The following is a 20,792-nucleotide window of genomic DNA, read 5'->3' as shown; positions in this document are numbered from 1 at the left end:
TTATGGTGTTTCAACTTCTCTTAAAATATTTAGCATAGCTTACATCTGGCAAGTTACCAGGGCTGCTCCAAAAGAAATGCTTTCTATTTTATTTTGTTGGCCCACAACATCAGAAACAGATGGTGGTGGTACCAAAACCAAGTTTAAAATAGCTTCACTATTTCAATGAGCAACTTGTGAATAAATGAAGGAATATTAGTTGTGTAAATATCAAGCTATGTCTAGCCTATGCCATTCTAAATAGCACTTATTCTCCCGTCTGTCTGCTGCAGCCCACACGTATTTACATTGAGTTCATTCATTAATTAAAGTTAACACAATTCAGTATGGTCTGGTTTGATATGGTTTGGCTAAAGACCAAGTTTTACAGAGTGAAGTTAACATTAAATTAGAAGGCTGTGACACTCCACCATGACACTATTCAAAATAAACACTTTTAATAGTAAATCTTACAGGTAATGCCAATCTAAAACTGCACAGATGGCTGTGATCTAACAACAACAAATCAGAAAAAAACGATTACTAGATCTTAGGGCTGTTGAACACCATCAGAGGCAACAAGGCATAAGCGTAACTTTTGGCACATGCCCTCCTATCTATAATACCTCCCACACCTGCTGCACTGTAAAGGACTATTTTTATCATTTATATTCTATAATTTCATTATATCTATTTGTCACCAGTTAGTCATCTACCCGTGCTATAGCTGTTAGCAATTCATTGTCGTGACATTTCTAGGGAATTTTTGCCCACATGATGATTAGCCCTGTATCTGTTAATAGCTCCAGCTTCCATATATGTTCTGGAAAGTATACTATAAATGCCTGTTCCATGTAAATGTGATTGGAAGACCAGAATTGTGGTTCTTCATACGGAGTCAGTAGGTTACAACTTCTGAGTCAACTGCCATACAGACATAAAACCTCAGGTATATTATCTTTATGTTCAACCTAAGATAGCTGTTGTATTAACTAAATTATTCATAGATGTGCATTAATCTCAAAGCTTAATTATCATACCTAATGATCAAAATTTAGAATCCCATGATTACACAGCCCGTTTTTGAACTTCTGTTTGTAATATCAAAGAAATCTCTATCCATACATGAATCTAACACTTGAGGTCTAAAACAGCCCTCCTTGATGGAGTAAAATTTCTCTTACTGTTCATCTTCCAAGTGATCTTAATTGAAGGAGACTGCACTGTCTTTGCTGTTCCTTTTTACATATTCACTGCTTAACACATTCCTCACATCTGATATGACTTTTCCAATTATTTCCACCTTTCTGATCAACTCTCGCTCTTTAGTGCCTGTCTTTGGGGATGGCTGTTGCTCAAACATATTTCAGTTATCCAGCTTCTCATCTTGCAGTACTTGATCAAATTCTTCCATTTTGTTATACAAGAGTAAGAAGCAAGCATAAAAATATCTTTCAGCTATCTGTCAACTCAGCCAGGTCATGGCAAGTCCTCCCTCCCTGTCTGTGGCACCTATTTCACTGCTGTTTTCCATAATATCATTTTGTTTCTCTTTGCTGTTCAGTCACTGAATATACAGTGGTGTTTTTTTTATTTCATTCTTCTGAGTATTAAAATCAGCAGAAAGAATTCATATCTCTTGATCTTCTCATCAGATTTGGCATCAAAATTATTGTCCTAAGTCAAGTGGCCGTAAAGTGATGAGTCTTTTATATTACCATACAAATATAGAATCCTCTTCTTCCCTTTGATACTGTCTGTAAATAATCTCAATCCTGTGGAGCTGTTCAAGCTTTTCTATATTAGCAAATAAGATGAAACAAAATGAAAGAATCAGTGGACTAAAGCTGTTAGTGCTGAAGCTTCAGTTTATGCCATAATAGCATCTTACTTCAGATTAGAATTAGTCTGGTCTCCTGGAATTAAAGTCTCCTTTATACATGTGGTTTCTGAAGGAATATTAAAATATTCTCAATTTTTATTCTATATACTCAAATCTTTGCTCCTTCACCCAGGGGACCATCCTTGGACCCCTTTAGGAAGGTCTCCTTTTGTCCATGTCATTTAGATTATATGTTGATATTCTGGAGCAGCTTCCTTCTCTAACATGAGAACCTACGGCAGAGAAGAGCAAACGCTTTTACTGTTGAACTCTCTGAAAACATTGACCTTATCCTGAATTTCATGTCAGTTGCTTACTGTGTCATTCTGAACAGTGACCATGAGGTTAGCAGCCCCATATAAGAACCACCAAACTGCCCTGCTGCCAGAGGAAGAACTTCCAGTCTGCTCATGGCACCAATTAACAGTCCATGTCATCTCCATGGGGATCCAGATGGCACCTCTCTGAAGAATGCCCACAGTCCCAATAAATGTTCTTCACTGGCATCCTCACATTTCATTACATTCCATCAAAGCAGCATGACTGGGAAACAATTTATTCAATTTATTGGAGTTTGATGAGCAATTATGTTGGTAAATATCATTTAGAAAAAAATTTGAAAAGAAAAAACTTTCAGTTTTTGGAAGCATGGAGGCTCTTTCATATGTGGGTATAGAAATAAAATGTTTAGGTTGGCTAGTGTAATTCCAATACCAGGGCTTGCTTTATGCTTTTATCAGGAAATCTGTCATCTTCATACTCTACATACAAGCAAATTGGGTCTGTTGTCAGGAAAAGAATGAATATGAGAGAGGAGTGTGCCAGCAGGAATCTCTTAGCACTGATTTCCTGTGTAACAGTCAGCTTTTTCATAAATAGAACCTCATTCCATGCAATAATATAATATTAATCTGTCAACGTCTTTGGCACAACAACAGGAACATGAACTCCTTGCTTGCTAATTGCCATTTGAGCTCATACACAGAGCACAGGCTGTGATAATATTAGCTTGGTCAGAGTCACAAGTATGCCATTGCCAGAAACAGTTCAGGGTCTGTTTCCAATCTCTGAAAATGTCATATCTGCATCATTACATCCCAGGAGGTAAAATTCTGGACTCTCCCACTTAATATGAATGCTTTCACTTGTCACTCAGACCTGTAAAGGAAAACCCATGTTAGGGGTTCACATGGGAAAAAAGCTGTTACCAAGAGTAATAAATGTTCATCAGGCACGCTTGCATAGTATTTAGGTTTTTTTTTTTTTTTTAAATTGAAAAGTTTCACCAGCCTTCAATACACAGGTGAAACAATTTGTTAGTACACACCTTGTAAGAGAATTAGAGAAAGGACTGGGGGAGGTCTGGGGCCATTGCTACAAAGGTACTAGTCCTGCAAATAGCTTTCTCAAGTGAAAACAAGGTGGATATTATTCTTGTAAGTTTTACAATTGCCCAAATAGTTCTCAACAGTGCCAGTGACACTAATCAGTCTGTTATCAATTTCTCCCTGCTGCTTCTCATCCAAGCCCTGATTAGCTGCAGAGCCACTACAGAGGTCTGTCAACAGGATTGGGAAGGAGGTGCTGCTGGAATGCATCCACCTTGCACACAGACGTCCATCTTCAACAAATACAGATTGAATTTTTTCCTTATTTGAATCAAAAAGCCTGTAAGAGTCAATGATTTAAGTCTTTTCATTCAGTAGGCAAGCTTTCCAAATCTGAAAGTTTCTGAATGTATTTGAAGTGGGGAACAGTTAGAACTGCAGTAGTGCATCCTTTTGCCTTTTTCACATTTCTATTTTGGTCGTGTTGTCATTGGATCAGTGGAATTTCAGACAAAGTAAGATATGGGACCTGTGTTTGTGTTATAAAATCATCTCATAGCAGTGTAACTGCAATTGCAACATCAAATGGTTTTCATTTCTCAAATTTTTATAAAGCTGAAAGTAATTTCCTTCTAGAGAAAATCTTCTAATCCTCCTTTGAAGGATTAAAATGAAAAAAAATGTCTTGCAATACAAAGTAGATCTGTAGGTGGATTTCATACCTGTCTTTTTGCTCTTGTAGCTGATAGATGAATTATTACCTGCTTCATATTATTGAGCAAGTCCATATTCTTAAGGGATTCAGTGCACAATGTTCCCTCAGCAAGTGAAGACTTGAGGTTAACCTCTCTATGTGAGGTATGACTCCTGCATCTCAAGTACAGACCAAGCAGTCACCTAGTAAAAGCACCTAAACTGTATAGGCAAAGAAGAAAATAATATCCTCTCATTGATGTCTCCCTTCATGCGAAGGGATCCAGTCCAAACACTGTTCACCTACATTTCTTATTGCCAAGAGAAAACCAACTTCAACCAACAGAATGAATACAGGAAATTTAGAGAGTATATCAACATGCACAGGAACTGCAGTGAGGAAAGATGAGTTGTTGGAAACCTAAGGAACTGAGCTGGGAGGCTGCATACTGACTTCCTGAGATTGGGGCCCATATTTTTAATTGCGTAAGTGGAAATGAACAAAGTTGAATTACTTTTAGGAAGTGCTAAGAATGTATGTCTGATGTGGTATGTAATTACAAAAAAAGTAATTCTTAATCATTCTAACACGATTAACAGAAAAAATCCCATGATCTATCTGTCTGAGCACTGAGCACCGAGCTTCTTCGCATTCTGAAGACAATTAATAAAAATTGTTGCTGCTCCATAGTAAATATTTTTCTGCAGTTACGCGGGTAAATGCAGGCCTCTTTATGAATGTCAGAAGTCTGAAAATTTTATGAATCATTTCAAAGAAGTTCCCCACAATGGGAAGTAATTCCTATGTGTTGACTGCAAGAAATCATCTCTTCGGAGTTATGCATAGCCAGCTTAAGAAAGAAAATTATTGCACTGTTTGTCTCAGAAAGCTTTGGAAGGTCTTATGAAATCGTGTTAATGAGTTAATGCAAGGCAATAGGCAGCTTACAATTTGTCTAACCTGCATATGCTGAGTAAATCAGTCCCTACCTAATTGTCCTTGTTCCTATGCCTAATTGTCCTTGAAATTATAATGAGGTGCTATATTTTCATAAGTGTACTATACACAGGTTTTATCCTACATCAGATGCTTTCTACAGATGTTCTTTTGAGACTTTTTCTACAGCAGTTGTGTAGCTGTAACAGCCTTTTTTTGCAGTTCTGCAGGTGGCTGAGCACTGGCACAGTTTTCTGATGGCTGTGGATCTCCTCCTTGGAGATCTCCAGAAGCCACCAGGCCGTGGCCCTTGGCACCGTGCTCTGGCTGTCCCTGCTGGGGCGGCAGTTGGGCAGAGGGACACAGAGGGCACTGCCAGCAGCATCCACTCTGAGATTCTGTTACAGTACTTCATCACACCATACAGTGCAGATGTATTTTTGCTTTGAGGGTGTGAGAGGTGTGTGAAATGACTGCCTATTCTTGTTCCCTAAACCACAGCAGCCATTCGTTGTACAACCCACTTGTGTAATCTATGGTTTTCAGACATGGGGGCTGGTTCAACAACTGTTCAAAAGGTCAAAAGACACAATGTGCTATTTTCTATTAGCCTATGTACCTGCAAGTGTGTGCCACGTTAACAAATGTGTATATATGTGTGCATGCAACAACGATGCACAGCACAACAGTGTAACGATAAGACTTACAAAAGATGGTTTAGGACCCATCATATCTCATCAGCCATACTAAGGAAGCGGGATGTATTTGTGCACCATTTGAGTGCATTACACTGTTAGGAAATGTGGCTCCCTTGTGCTAGAAGGAAATCGGGTTTTATGTTCAGAAAACACTGAGGCAGGGGCTGTGACATGCTCCAGAACCCACTGGGGCTGTGCATGAGGTCTGTTGCCCAAAGTGGGACTGGGCAGAGGAGGCCCTGCTAGCCCAGCCCTAACCTTGGCACCAGCCAGGCAAGGGATGTCCCAGCAGCTGCTGGCCAGCAGGCAACAGCAGCACTGCTTCAGAACCTCATTGTTTCTGAATAAAACAAGCCCATCATGCCATTTTGTCTGCTCTGCAACAGCCACCTTGGCCCCCAGCAGGGCCCCCAGCAGTTCCCCCAGGAACCAAGGATGAAAGCAAATTTCTGCATTTTAAAAATTAAGGTCAGCTGTTTAATGGTCACCCAGGCTGAAAAAAGAGTACCTGATCACACATCCTTTGCTCCTGTCCCCTGCATGGTTCAGTTGACCCTACCAAAGTGGCTGGTATTTGATGTCAGCCAGCTTTCCACGAGGGCAGAAGCTTCTTATATTTTTTTCTCGGTGTTAAAAGGATCAGCACTTTTTCATGTTCAAGATGTCATGTGTTGATTCCTCAGGTAAGCCAGTTCAGAAGTTGGCAGCAATGTTGACAGCTTATTCTTCCTTGCAGAACAATGTCATTACTTGTGTTTTTGAGGAGTGCAAACCTTATGAATAAAACATATTTCAGTTAAAATGGTACTGCCAACTTACCAAAAAAGTAAAATATAAATAAAAACCTTACTGTAGCCTACGTGTATTACAAGGTCTTAGATGGCCTGGAATGAGAGGTAGGATTTCTACTCTATTATTCTCTGTCTTGTTTGCCTGACCATTTGGTGGTAATCCAGTGTTTCCTTTGAATATTCAGCTTAAGAATCATTTTCATTTTTGTTTTGCGTGAGCCTTTTATAGTAAAAAAAAATCAGTCTCACAGCAAAAAGGTGATTGTGCTGGTACAAAATTTGGCTAGGGATTTGGGATGTAATGTTTTTTTTAAGCAAGGCGACAAGTTGGTGTTATATCATAGGGCTTTACACTAAATACTTAATCACAGCATATAATTGTGTGACTTGTTTTTAAGTAAGCTAGCTTTGAAGCTCAGGATGAAAAAGTGTGTTGCTTTAATGATAACTGTGAGGTTCTCATCAAAATGAAGTTTGGTCTCATTATCCCATTGTTCTCCTTTTCTTTTTTTTCTCCAAGCTGCCTGTCTCGTCCTGGGTTGTATGATTTTTCCTGATGGCTGGGATTCAGATGAGGTAAAACGGATGTGTGGTGAAAAGACAGACAAGTACACGCTGGGGGCTTGTTCAGTCCGCTGGGCTTATATCCTGGCTATTATTGGAATCTTGGATGCCCTGATCCTCTCATTTCTGGCATTTGTGCTTGGCAACAGACAAGACAGCTTGCTAGCAGAGGAGCTCAAGTTGGAAAACAAAGGTAGGACTGCTTTAGAAACACTACTGTTGGGTGGCCTCAAGAGTAACTGCTTTTAAAAAATTGTCTGTTGTATTTTGTTTTATACATAAAAATTAACATGCTGTCTTACTTCCTAATTTTCTGGGAAAGAGGAAATGCAAGGGGCAGATGATGTTTTACTTTTCAGCCTCCAAAATCCAAGAAAGTGTGAAATTGCCATAACTTCTGCATTGTGTGTGACTTATCCTTAATGAGCTGTGGATTGGACATATTTGCGTTTCCCACTTGCACATTGTTTTGTTAGCATTTAAATTCCACAGTCTCCATCTTTTTTTATATCCTATGCAAGACTTGTTCATTTGGCTCCCTTAGGATTCTGCATTGTAACATGAATGGCTGCAATATGGCATTACACTGTATACGTTAGCATGGCAGACGGGGAGGAGGGAGTGCTTGGCTCTGGAGATTTGCAGTGAACTAGTACTGTTTGTACTGGTGGGCACTAGTGGGTTTACCGCAAGGATCAGACCCAGGACTGAAAAAGAAACTTGGTTCTTGTTGTTTGTATTTCTTTCAGTTAGCAAGCTGGGCTGATTTCTGCAGTCTCATCCCCTCGTACACCTCAGCACCCACAGCTGTGTATCTGATGTGGCAGACACCGCAGAGGGCACATCCCTGCCTTCTCCTTTTAATGGACTTGTTGTCCTTGAATCTGTCTAATCCCTCCTGAATCTGCTGAGACTGTCAGCTCCCACAACACTACATGGCCACCAGTTCCCAAAGCTCACTACTGACTGCTAAAGAAGTACTTCTGTTTTCAATTGATTCCCGATTAATTTAATCAGGTTTCCCCTAGGTCCAGCAGGGCAGGATTCTGCATTCAACTCATCTACCACCTTTGCAATTTTGTCGGTTGCTCAAATAATAGCAGAGATATTAGAAGCCCTTCAGTACTGAATTGGAAATCAAAAGCTGTTTGGCAGCCTGTGTTGTACAAAAATAGCTAGTCTCAGTCCTACTCTTGACTATTATCCACGTATCTGAAAGCACCAGCACATTGGCCCCAGCCTGCTGACTTGCAGACAGTCAGCACACTCAGCCCTAAGATAAATGGACCTGAAGATTGAACTTCACATACAGCTCCAGATCTCGTTAGAGCCTACTAATGTTGTGGGTTAGGGAAAGTGTATATTGCTTGCAATTGCCCATGTACATCTACTCTGCAGGTACTGAGGGCACTTGTTTCAAAGACTGTCTCTGTAGACTTTTTCTTCAAGTGTAAAATTCAACTGTATTTGAAGATTAAAAGATTTATAAGAAGGATATTGACAGCTATGCCACAAATGCCTTCAGCACCAGCATTGTGTTCGACTTGTCTATGCCATACAAAGCTCATGAACCCAAAAACTGTTTGTTTTTGAACTTGAACAAATGAACAGAACTTCATTTGTTTTGGCACCTTGTGAGCAAAACACAGCTTCAGGAGACTCGTCACCTCTCACACTGCTGGCACAAGCTCCTGCCAGAACATGTGATCCTCAGCGTGTCAGACAATATCATTCAGCAGCTCATTTTCCTCAGAAAAAGCACAGAAATGTACCAAAGCATTAGGTTCAATGCAAACCAGAACTCAACCAAAAAGGGTTCACTCCACACAGTCAAGCTTAATATCCAACACTTTTTTAAACTGTCCTTCAGATGAAAAGAAAAAAAGACAACCTGCCTTCTAAAAAAAGACATCTCCCTCTTCACAAAAAGCTTCTGCCGAACAGCATCTCCCACATGGGGTGAGGCAGGGCAGGCACTGCTCTGACACAGGCTCTGTGCTTTGCAGGGGCTGGCTCCTGGCAGGCCTTTAGGGGCAGCAGGGCTGGCACCTTCACTGAGAGACAGGGCCAGCACTCTCCTTGGTACCTGTGGCTTCCTTCCTGGCCAGAGATCAGTACTTTTTCAGGGTGCCAGGGAAGCACCTACTGAGACAAGAAGGCACAAACACTTAATTCCCTCTGGTGGTCTCTACAGGCTCAGGTGGTCAGGCAGTGGTCCGTGGATAGAGGGGATGTTGATTACTTACAGCACAATGAAGATGCTAACAGAAGATAAAGGGACAATGCTACAATGCTTGCCCTTGATTTGGCACCAAGCAACCTCCTGTCTGTACCCTTTGCACACAGTATGCAATTTTGTGGGCTTTGCCATTCGTATTATAAACTGTGCCCCCTTGCCCCATTAGGGCTGGAGAAATACTCACCAGACTTAATCCACATGCAAAGTATTCATGCGTCTCTTGTAAGTGGTCAGGTTATGAAAATACTGAAATATGCAAATATCACTAATGTGCTTCCCACACAGACAAGAAAATAAAATTGTGGATATAAGTAATTCAACCCTCAGCCTCCCTAGCCACTCTTATAATGGGAAGAAAAAATCCTCACAAGAAATTGTCATGAACACTGAACACCCATCTCTTCTTTCCTCCTCACCGTCTGTTTGCAGTCTTGTTTCTGGGTTAGCACATCTGGATCACAAGCATCCGTTTCTCAAGGAGGAGTCCCCACTGTGCTGCTGTCCTCAAAGGGCAAAAAGATGTCTCTGAACTGTCAGTGAGCACTGGTGATGGGCTGTCCACTGGCTGAGAGTCCAGGAAATCCTCATCCTTGATGTCCTTTGACCACAGGTCTGGACAGCCATGATAAGCACGGTTTCCTCTTAAGAAACAGTTGTGGTTTCTTGGTGGCTTTGCCGGAGAATGGACATGGGCAGCAACCAACACTGACTGTATCATGGAACTCCACTTGCCCTCTCAGCTCTTCCTCTGCTGCAGGGCTTTGCACCACGCACAGCAGTATTACGCAGTAGCTCAGCAGAGGGGAAGAGATTGTAAATTAAGTGTAAGAATCACAACTGTTTTCATTTGTGGAAAAATCCTCAAGAAGAATGAATTATTAAGCAATGATCAGACAGCTGGGCAGCTCTTTTCTTAATGAGGCAGACGTTGTATCTTGGGGACTTGTTGCAGATCAGCTCCTGCAGTCTCATTAATGAGAGCTGCTGGGGGTTGTGAGTTGGAGCAAGCACCCAGCAGCACAGCTGCTTCTGAGCATTGGTGATGAGTAAACATTTAGAAGTATACAATATGCAACAGGATGGCAAAGAGGTGAGAAAAAGATGAAAAAAAGAGCAAGCTGTACTTCTCTGTAGACTTACCATGCTGAATTACCACCTGCTGTATGCTTTTGATTACTACAGTTCTGTGTATCTACATAGGCTAACGAATGCTCATAAATTAGGAATGTGACTGCTAAAATTATTCACCGGATAAAACAGCTATATTTTTGCAATACAAGAAAGTTTTCCACCAAATGATAAAAATAATGCCTTCTCATTTCTCATTTGCTGGTGTTGGAGAGTAAACTACCATGTCAATTTCACGCCTGAAGCTCAAGTTTAGCAGACTTTTTTTCAAGTTACATTGTACCTAATGGATTTTCCTAATCATGCAAATTTTACACAACAATTTTAAAAATTGCTTTTTGAAGAAAAGAATATATTTCCAAAAGACCTTCGCATTAGGTTTCTGCCACTAGCAAAAGAAGAGGTGAGAACAGTATTACATGGTTTACTTTAATTTATAGGAAATAATTGCAATGCCTTATGTAACGAATGACTTAAAGGCCTGCATGTTATTAAGCTAATGGCATTCAGGGTGATAACAAAAATAGTCAGGATTCATCTTAGCTTTAAGCTTCATCAACCTGATCAGCATCAGGCGTAAGCCTCAATGTGTTGTGTAATGACAGAATGTAACATTTTCAACTCTAATGTCTTAATGACATAAAATTGAAGTTTTGCCCAAAGGGTGAAGAGATGAAATAAAATGTTTGCAAAAGAAAATGAAGGTGCAAAGCAATTATTTTTATGGTAGAAGGTGGTAATTTGGTCTGTATTAAGTGTGATAAATAAATGAACATTCAGAAGAAACTATCCAGTTAAGTAATATCAGTCAGACCAAGTGGGTGGTGCACTTCATGGACAGCAGTGCCTTTTCTGATGGATGGAACAGCTTTACAAGGTGTGTATGCTTAATGTTTGACTCACCTTTTTTGCCCATATGGTCACAGATAAGCAACTTGCAATAAAAATTTCCCAGAGTTACAAGCCCATGGCTGAAATAGCTAAAAGGACCAAGGCAGCTAGATGGAAGATCTGAGGGATTCATCTACCCTGCAGTGATTGCAATTCAGATAGACAGATCCAAACTGCACCGAACAGCTCCCAACAGCCAATCTGTAGAGAGCTGGACATGGTGCAGAATGCCCAGGAGAGTACTTACCAGTTTGTCGACACCTGTGCCCTCATTATTGTCCATTCTAGTGCTGCCAGTGCATGATAGAGGTTGTTAAAGGCTAGCTCTGTACATTTGCTTGTGCTGAGGTTACTGCAGAATACACATGCTTAAAGACAGAAGCTAAGGGGAAGGAAGGGGGCTTGGCTTGTTGGTGACAAAGCAGTTTTCTCTAAGAGCAAAAAAAAAAAAAAAAAAAAAATAGCGTTCTTGGAGAGGAAGGGAATTATCCTTGTAAACAAGAATATTCTGCTTACATGGTTTCAGCTGCATCAGAAAACTGTCTTCAGAACACCTGCTGTCTGGAGCTGAGTGACAAGAGGCCAGCAGTGTGCGTGTCCCATTGAAGTACTGTATGACAGAGTGCACATCAGCAGTCATTCTGTGAAAGGAAAAAAGCTCAGGTCATAGCATGTGTGCAAACTGCTGCAAAATTGCAAAGCCCTGCTTAGGTGCATGTAGTTCTCCTGGCATACATTCCCAAACATTCAAGTTAACTTGCTCAAAGCTAGGTGAATAAACACCTGAATTTTGATACCCATATTAGTTTTCCCTTATATTTACAATGAAAGAAGAGTTGCCAACAGCCTCTGCTAGTAATAAAGACTACAAATCCAGTCAGAACACTAGGTATACCCTCCTATATCCATGTTTTCTATCTGATAAAAAATCCTATAGCTCCTTTTTTTGTAAAGTTGTGTACACCCTACTTCTCTTTATACACAAGAACTCAGTATATGTACATTTTCATTTCAATTATCATATTGTTTTTGTTCAAATATAAAATACAGCATATCTGTTACACTGTTTTCTGTTCCCTGTTTTCCTGAGTGGCATTTATCTTAGTGTCTGCTTGTCTCCTCCCATCCATCCTTTTTGAAGCTCAAGAGTGATCCACAGGTGTCCACTTCAGCCTCTTGCCGCTTCAGCGTGGCTCTGTGTTCAAAGCACTTGAGGTGACTTTGAACTCCGAACCAACTTGGACACTTGAATTTCTATTTGAGAATGGAAGTGTGAGATGAAGTCACTGGGGAGCAATGTGTGATGGGTTGTTGTAGACAGCCCACCACATGTGCGCGCAAGGCTGCAGGTGGCCAAAGGAAGCTGGAGCCTTCCTCGGGCCAGCTGCAGCTATGTCACAAGGTTTATAGACTTGCCTCAAAGAAGAAATATTTAGGAACCCTGCTTTTCAAAGGCAGAATTGGGGTCTTTGAAGCCCAGAGCCATAGGTTCCAGGCTGGGAATTCCTGGCTCTCACTTCTTGTTTCAAAACATGATTCTCTGCTGTGTCAGCCAAGAACAAATCCTTGTCACAGCTGTGAAGAGTTCACAATTCTCCTTCAGCTTCAAACAACAAATGGCTTGTCTACCATAACATCACTGCAATTAGCTCCAGTTTTCTTTATGTGCTGACAACCTATCATGCCACAGTGAATTAGAAGAAACTCTTGGTAGGCAAGTAGTACCACATGGATTTCAACTAAAGACTGCAAATAGCTGCCAAACAAACATACTTTTTAATGAAGCTTTTTACTCAAAATTTCCAACTTCAGGTAATGGCAAGTATTCATCTGTGATTTCAACTACATAAATAGAGAAAATATAAACATGAAATATTCATTGTGATTAGCATCAAAGGGAACTTCATATCTCCTGGATGAAGAGCCTGATAGCATTGCCATTGGGTCTCTGCCCAAGGTATAAACTTTCATTCCAAGGACTGTATAAACAGTCATGGGATCCAAATCATGGACTTTCTTTTGCAGTGCCTTCATGTCATGCACTCTCTTGCCCAATATGTATTGAGTTCTATCACACACAAAAAACCCCTTCAGCTTCAGGCAGAGAATTTTTCACACCCCTCCTTCACAGCAATCTACAATATACTGTGTAGGACACTTCTTGGAGAGCACAGCTGGAGATGTGAGAACTTGAAACATGACAGAACTTCAAATCAATGCAGGCAGAAAATGGAAGTATTTTGGAGATTTTAGTAGTAACTGAGATGAGAAAATTTGGGGAGGTGGGACCAGAAGTCAAGGTGATTCACTGTGGACTTAGAAAATACTGCTAGGTCTTTAATTTACTTTTGCATTTAGGAGCATGTGAGAAGCTACTTAGACTTTTATACTTGTGTTGAGTGGCAGTAAGGGAAAAGCATGGAGCAGGATAGCAGGGTGTGATTTCTAGTCCTTTCACCAAGCTTGAATATATAATTTGATTTCTTCATTACTCTGTCTTCTAAATGGGGATAATGAGAATGACTTTTATGATATATGTTGTATTTCAGCAACAGAAAGTGAAGTAGGAAAGCTAAATAGTGAAGATATTATTACTAAAAGTACATGTACTGAAACCAAGCCCCAAATAAAGTATTATTTCAGGGAACTACTTTACCATTGTGTTTAATGATGATACTCTTAAAAAGAGTCAAATGAAAAATCAAAACTAAAAGTCAAAAGTTGATTAAAATGCCTTATTAAATGAAGGTCAATTTTGCAGCGGTGCTTGATTGATATATCAGCTGATCTAACTGTTTCTTTACAGCTCCATGTTCTATAATGAGAAAGAAAATTAGTCCTAAGCATATGCATTAATTACTTACCCAAAGAAGCTGGAGACCATGAATAAAGAGTCTTAGTTCCCCACTGATTAACAAAGGAAGAACATAGCACTTACTGTCTCTCAGAAAGATGGATCCCACTTGCTGTTACACTCTGAAAGGAATCACATACAACAGCTCAGTTAAATAAATTATCTTTCTTTCCATTTAATGGGCTCATGATATGAGGGACCAAGTATCAGGACTTCAAGGCATCTTGATCACAAAAAGCTAGCCAGAAACACTTCTTAAATGGTATACTGTTGGTCCTTTACAATGGGGACCTCAGTGCATTGTATGGGTTCTTTGCTCAGCTTAAAAATTCTGTAAGGCAGCAAACCACAGAGGAGTAAAGCATTGCAGAGTGCAGTGGCATAGTGTGTATCAATGGACAATTAGCTCATTAGGAAATGCTGTTGCAAGATGAAACAGAACTGTGGCAGGCCTAGACAAGTTTAAACAAAGCCTAACAGATTTGGAGACCTGTGTTGTTAACTTGAAACAAAGCCCATTGTGTCACAAGCTTTTTAGAAGGACTGTATTTACCAAGCCAGATAGCAATGATTGTGCCAAACCTAGTAGTAGCACTAGAAAATATTTTTTTAAGTTTGGGCAAAAATCAGAGATACTTTTAAATGCATAGATATATAAAAGGGAAGCAGCTGGCACACATTTCATTCTTTTTAGAGCTAATCACACAGAAAGATCATCATACCCCACCATCCACGCTCCCTCCCTACTGATGAGGACTGTCTTTTTAGGAATAACAACGGAGAACTGAAAGCTCGTAACTCAGTTGTTCTTGCATTAGTGTTTTTGGCCAATATGTTAATGTAGACTAAATAACGAAGGCAGGTTTGTGCCAGTAATCGAGACTTAATGAGGAACAAGTCATCTGTGGGAATATTTTGCTGTCCAGTCCAGCCTGCCACTTCACAGAGCCTCCCGGGCTGTCCGTATGCTCACAGCAGTCCTGATGTCTTGTTCTAGCATATAGAGGAAGCCTGTAGAACTGATCTCAAATTGTTCTCCATTTAAGTAAGTTCCAGCAATTTTCTTAGAAATCTTTCTCAGTATTTAAAAAGTCATTAGATGCATTATCATAATTTTACTGTGAATTTGTTTTGACTCTTATTCAGTAGTTGCATAAAGCTAGGATAATTTTTCATCTGCAAATAAGTTGTCTGAAAATAAATTCAGGTAACCTCCCCCTTTGTGATCACAATGTCAACAGAAACAAAGGATTATGTCAGGATCTTTAGAATAAGGAGCTATCTAAAATTCCAAATGAAAGCAAGGCAAATAGCCTTGTTTTCCAGAGTTATACTCAATAATACACGTAAGTGATTACTAATGAGATATTTGAGATATCTGTCTCTTTCAGGTTTCTGTCACAGGTAACAATCAAGGCAGCTTATTACAGTAACAAGCAAAACTGGATCTGCTGGGTGCTGGCAGTGTAGTATTCCTCTAGTCAGTCATTTTCATATTGGTTTCTTCTAGAAATTTCAAACTGTTCATGTTATTTCTGGGCCACTTTCAGAGTTGATATGAGCTTTCTGTTAAATCCCTCATCTCCTGAATGCCAAGCTTGGTGGGCTCCAGACAATTATTCCCACTGATCCTGTACGCCTTGCCCTGGGACATGCATTTTAGTTCCTTTGCTCTGGGATGATCCACAAGACGCAAGCTTGACTGGGCTAACAGACGGGGTTCTTGGCTGCCAAGATCTTTGCTACTTTGCCATATCTGAACAGTTTTACTTGGTACGATATCAATCACAGAATCACAGAATCACAGAATCACCTGGGTTGGAAGGGACCTCAAGGATCATGTAGTTCCAACCCCCCGCCTAGCAGGGCCACCAAACATCCACATTCAGATCAGGTTGCCCAGGACCCCGTCCAACCTGGCCTTGAACACATCCAAGGATGGGGCATCCACAACCTCCCTGGGCAGCCCGTTCCAGGGCCTAACCACTCTCCTTGTGAAGAAGTAGCAGTAGAAGAGGAAACAGAAACATTATATTCATAGGTAGCACTGCACTCAAGACTGCTTTAAGTGTATGCTAACTTCATTTGTTAGAAGGGAATGCAATCGATGACAGGTGAAATTATAATTCAGAGAGAGTCAATCACAGTTTTTCATACCTCTTGTATCTAGAGGGGGTTTTTAATTCATATTTTTAAATGATATAAATGACTTTTTTCATTGCACACGGCCCATGTTATTAAGTATTGTCTTTCAGGCATTTGATATGTAAGCATTCCAGCTGTCAGAAATACTTTTATGCACTTACTTTAAGAGCATTAGTTTGAAAGATGCTTTATAGACATGATAAAACTGAAAACAGGGTTTTCCTTGCAGTCCTATTTGACTAAATGTATTTGCAGTACAACTGCATGTTTGATTTTACAAACCACTTTCACCTTAGTTTTGTAAATCTAATCATTTTCAGGATCATAATGAGCTGAGCTGGCATGAGTTGCACAGTCATTCATCTCAAAGTACTTACATCCTTTTAGGTGGCAGCATTTGACACAAGACAGACCATTGCTCAGTGCTGTGTGCCATTTCCTTCAGTCCTGCCCTCGTATTCCCAGTGAACTCTCTCCAGGTTGAATGAATTGTTCATGTCTACTACCTGCACACTGGAACCAAACCTTCCTACTCTTTGTATAACTCTGCCTGATAGAGACTGAAAAGTTCAGCATTTCAACTACTTCAACTACTCTCTGATATCACAAAAGCTGTTGGATAGTCCAAATCCCCCTTATCAGCATTGCTTAAACTGCAGAATCAGAGCTGAATACTCTCCCAGAAGTGGTTTTAACTCTGCCATACCCAGAAAAGAAACTACACCTCTACTTTGCTCAGTTTCCTCTTCTGCAGCCAAGATGCTTGGTAGCCCTTCTATCTGCCAGCACCACTCCAGCTCGTGTTAAACTGACTTTCCAAATGGTCTCTGTCAGTGTGTGGCCATGTTTCTTGCTCCATGGTGTATCATTCTGCATCAGGGCATGCCTTCAGAATGAGCCATTTGCTGACACAAATAAAGACTTCTTTGATCCTCTTCATCATAGCAAATGAGAGAGATAAAATGGACGTTGGAACTGGCTCCCAGTAGTCTGGAGAAAAACTAGGTGTTGTAAATTTCTCTCCTTCCTTACTTCTCCCCTCCCAGAAAAGGAAAAGATATGAAGAAAAGGAGACCAGGTGCTGACTTCTTTATTTCATATATGTATACTGAATTCAGTTAAAAAATCATCCCAACATAAGCCTGCTGTCTAAAGTAAGTGTCAGAGCACTGTGTATCCCTGTGTCTTTCTTTGTTTTCCTTCCTCAATCTTCCAAGGCTTTCATAAGCTGTCACTCCACATGGACAGTCTATAAAGGTGAATCTTTACAGCATGAGTAGTCCCTACTGTTTGGTACAGCTGAAGACACTGAATTCCCACTTGCGTTGTCTAATAGGTAGACAAACATCTTGAAACACTGAGCAAACCTGCTGGCATTGCTGCCAACAAAGAAGTGTAAAAATATATAATATTTTGCTTCCTGAACACAGGTGCAATAATTTAGCTGCATGCTTTTACATTTATACCATAATATCACATGTGAAAGAAAATCGTATATTGGAGAAGTATTGAGAAAAATAGTAGTGTTATGTAAATGCCTGCTAAAATGAGTGCATCTGGAAACGGTGCAGAATGGAATAGTTCAATTGTTTAATGGTTACTTCAAAGAAAGCAAATTCTGAATCCAAATTAGATTGGCACAGCTAAAATGTTCTCATTTTAAACAAAATGTTTGCTACATTTTATTTTTATACTTAAGTAGAATATTGAAACAAAATCTCAGAGCTTTTCCACTGGGCATGTTGGATGTGATTATGCAGTGATTTCCTTCATCCTGGTAAATCAATAAGAATTTTAGATGGTGGGAGTAAAATGAATCCATTAGAGTAACTCATACACATTTTAAATGTTCATGAATCTCACTTAAATTAATCCTTGAATACAGAGTTTCAAACAACATTTTTTCGGGTGTTTCAATGTTTGACATGTATCAAATAGTTCCACGTCTCCTTTGAAGAACTGTCATAACACTACAACAGTAACAACTGGGTGACCCCTTGAAACAGAACTGTGATAAAGCAATAAACTTCTGACATCAATATCCTACAGACAGAAATATTGGTCTACTAGAGAAAGTGGAAGCGTATTAGAAATCAGTCAATGTGTCTCAAACATGAGAGAGTTGAAAACATTATCAAAGAGTTAATTAGAAACTGAGTACAGAAGCCATGCTGGCAAGGTGTAAAAGTGTTGTACTTTTATCCTTGTATCCTTGATGGAAGTGCTGGATTTGGCAAATGGAAAGAAGTAATGCTAAATGGTTAAGGAGAAACTTTCCTTGAGAAAATAAAAAATTGTATCAGCATTAAGGCTGCATTTCTGTGCCCTTTCGGAACTAGCCTGCAGCATCTAATTGTTGAATTTAAAATGATAGCTGAAATCCTCTGAGAATACACTGGCATGTGGCCTCAGCACTTCCAAGCCAAGGCAGTAGCTATCAAAAGAGCAAAACTACCTTCTAATGTTCTGCCTCAGTTTTATAAGTATTCTCCCTGCTGCTCTGTAGATGTTAATTCCTATCCATTATGGGCAAAGATGACATGTTATGAAGTACAATAAATCTTCCTAATATAACTATCAGCCCAACTATTTTCCTGAAGAGGGCTGACAAGCTTATCTTAAATAAATCCGTAAAAAAGCTCTGTGAAATGATTAGAAGTTGTATGTTTACAATAATGCCAGCATGTTCACACGCTGATCAATCACTTATACTCTAGTGAGCAGTTGGCATTTGAGACTGCATCTGCTCATCAATCAACCAGTTCTCATACAGGTAAGATATGGTGAAGTTGTACTCAGACACCAATTTAGATACAAAAATGTTGCATAGCTGCTAGATACTGTAGATGTTGGCATAAACTGATGGCATGTCAAATTTCAGAAAGATTTGTGTATCAGATCCGACCTTATGATCACAAATTACCAAGGTATCACCCTCTTCATGTAGTCATGGAAAGTGGTCTTGCTGGTTGGACATCCATACTCACTATGACACACTATATGCTACTTAGATTCTTTTTCTTGTACTTTGAATCTTTACCTAAAACCAGGCAGGTTAATCCAGCACTGTCCAGCACGTGCTAAACCTGTAACACATTTGTATTAATGCAATAATTCAGAGTATTCTTTAAAGCTCAGCACAGTACTGAGGTTACAGCAATCAGCCTCTGTTTGAATAGACCTATAGTGATTTCCAGACATAAATTGAAGTTCTCTTCAAAAAGTTGCAGAGAGATAAAAAAAAGTTGCAGAGAGATAAAGGCATTTATAATAGGCATTTATAATAAATAATCTTTTTTGTTCCATTTTCACTTGCCATCAGATTTCCCGGGCTGTGCCTCCGTGCCTCTTTTCAACTTTGTTTCTCTTTCTTCCCCTGCTTTCATACAGCACACATTTGTATCCCTTTTGCGTAAAAAAATTTCTTTATTTCTCTTCTATTTCAGACCTTCAACTTTCATAATCACAGGATGAGGTATTTTCTCAATTTATATCTCCCTTGTTACAGGGGGAAAAAAGATTATATCATCATTCTAGAAGACAAAATAAAAAAGAAGGGATTTTTTAGCATATTTTGTTAGTGTAGATCTAGTATTACAATCAAAACTCCAACAGTAGAAGTATTGTAAGAGTATTGTCATGCTTAACCTGCTTGGGAAGAGGAGGTGAATGTTATCACGCTATAAGTATACATGGGCTGTTATAGCTATCTCTCACATCAAAGCACTCTGAACCAACCAATTCTTGTTTAAACAACAGAAAAAGAACGCAGTAATTCATCACTTGTCGAGTCTAGTTAATGTATCATGCCATCGAATTTGTGAACATGCCAGTTTAACAGTTTGAAACATTGATACTTTTCATTTCTAAATCATCAGTTTTGTGTTCTATATGCATTTATTTAATGAAAAATGACCAAAAATTGAATCCAGAGAGTGACTGATGTCTAAAATATGTTAAAAAAGCATTGGGTTCTGCTCAGCTGATAGGATATAGATACCAATAACAGAAAAATATAGATCTTAACCCTGTACTAACAAACAATCTCACTAGAAGGACTCAGAGATTAATACAGAACATATCTACATATCCAAAGGTAAATATGTTTGGGATGCTTTAGACTCCTCACCTTACATAGCTAATAAGCTCCCAGAATTCATCTAGACATGTCATTCAACCCTCAGAAAATTGGGTTGTCAGTGTGGGATATCATACATCCAAAAAGAAAATCACCTCGAGGTCTCCTCTGAAGAACAGTAAGTGCTTGTTCCTGACAAGACTGTCCTTGTAGATTGGGCATGTGATGAAGGTTGGAGCAGTGTGAATACATTAGGAGACAACTGATGCATTTCAGCAGTGCTATGCAGTAGAGCCAAAGGTTAACTTTCAATAGCTTGTATCTGCCTTGGAAAGCACAGCAGTCTCTGCATTTCCATTCCATCTAAGCATCTGAAATCTATTGAATTAGGTGAATTAACCTATATTTGACACTTCTTTCTTTAAGGTTTCCAAGTAACTTAGTCTCTAGGGATTATGATCTTACTTTGTCTGCCATTTTCTAGTGACAGTTTAGTGCCCAGTTCCGAATGAACATAATGAGATATTTAAGATAAAACAGTCCTCCTTCAATGGTCTACTCTCCCATCTGAGTAATTCAATTACA

The 20,792-nt window shown here is 39.6% G+C and overlaps 1 protein-coding gene across 3 annotated transcripts in view; it reads left to right on the top strand.

Annotated features, from left to right (window-relative positions):
- The window catches only part of LHFPL3 (LHFPL tetraspan subfamily member 3), a 234,177-nt gene that overhangs the window by 150,745 nt on the left and 62,640 nt on the right, over positions 1-20,792 (top strand). For all 3 annotated transcript variants that reach the window (XM_052680920.1, XM_052680922.1, XM_052680921.1), the window contains exon 2: positions 6,829-7,065. In XM_052680920.1, the coding sequence (XP_052536880.1) occupies positions 6,829-7,065 (237 nt within the window). The remainder of the gene's footprint in view (positions 1-6,828; positions 7,066-20,792) is intronic.

Source organism: Tympanuchus pallidicinctus, unplaced genomic scaffold (genome assembly GCF_026119805.1).
Source record: "Tympanuchus pallidicinctus isolate F22 unplaced genomic scaffold, pur_lepc_1.0 scaffold19, whole genome shotgun sequence".
Classification (NCBI taxonomy): Eukaryota; Metazoa; Chordata; class Aves; order Galliformes; family Phasianidae; genus Tympanuchus; species Tympanuchus pallidicinctus.
This window is presented reverse-complemented; position numbering and strand designations above follow the sequence as displayed.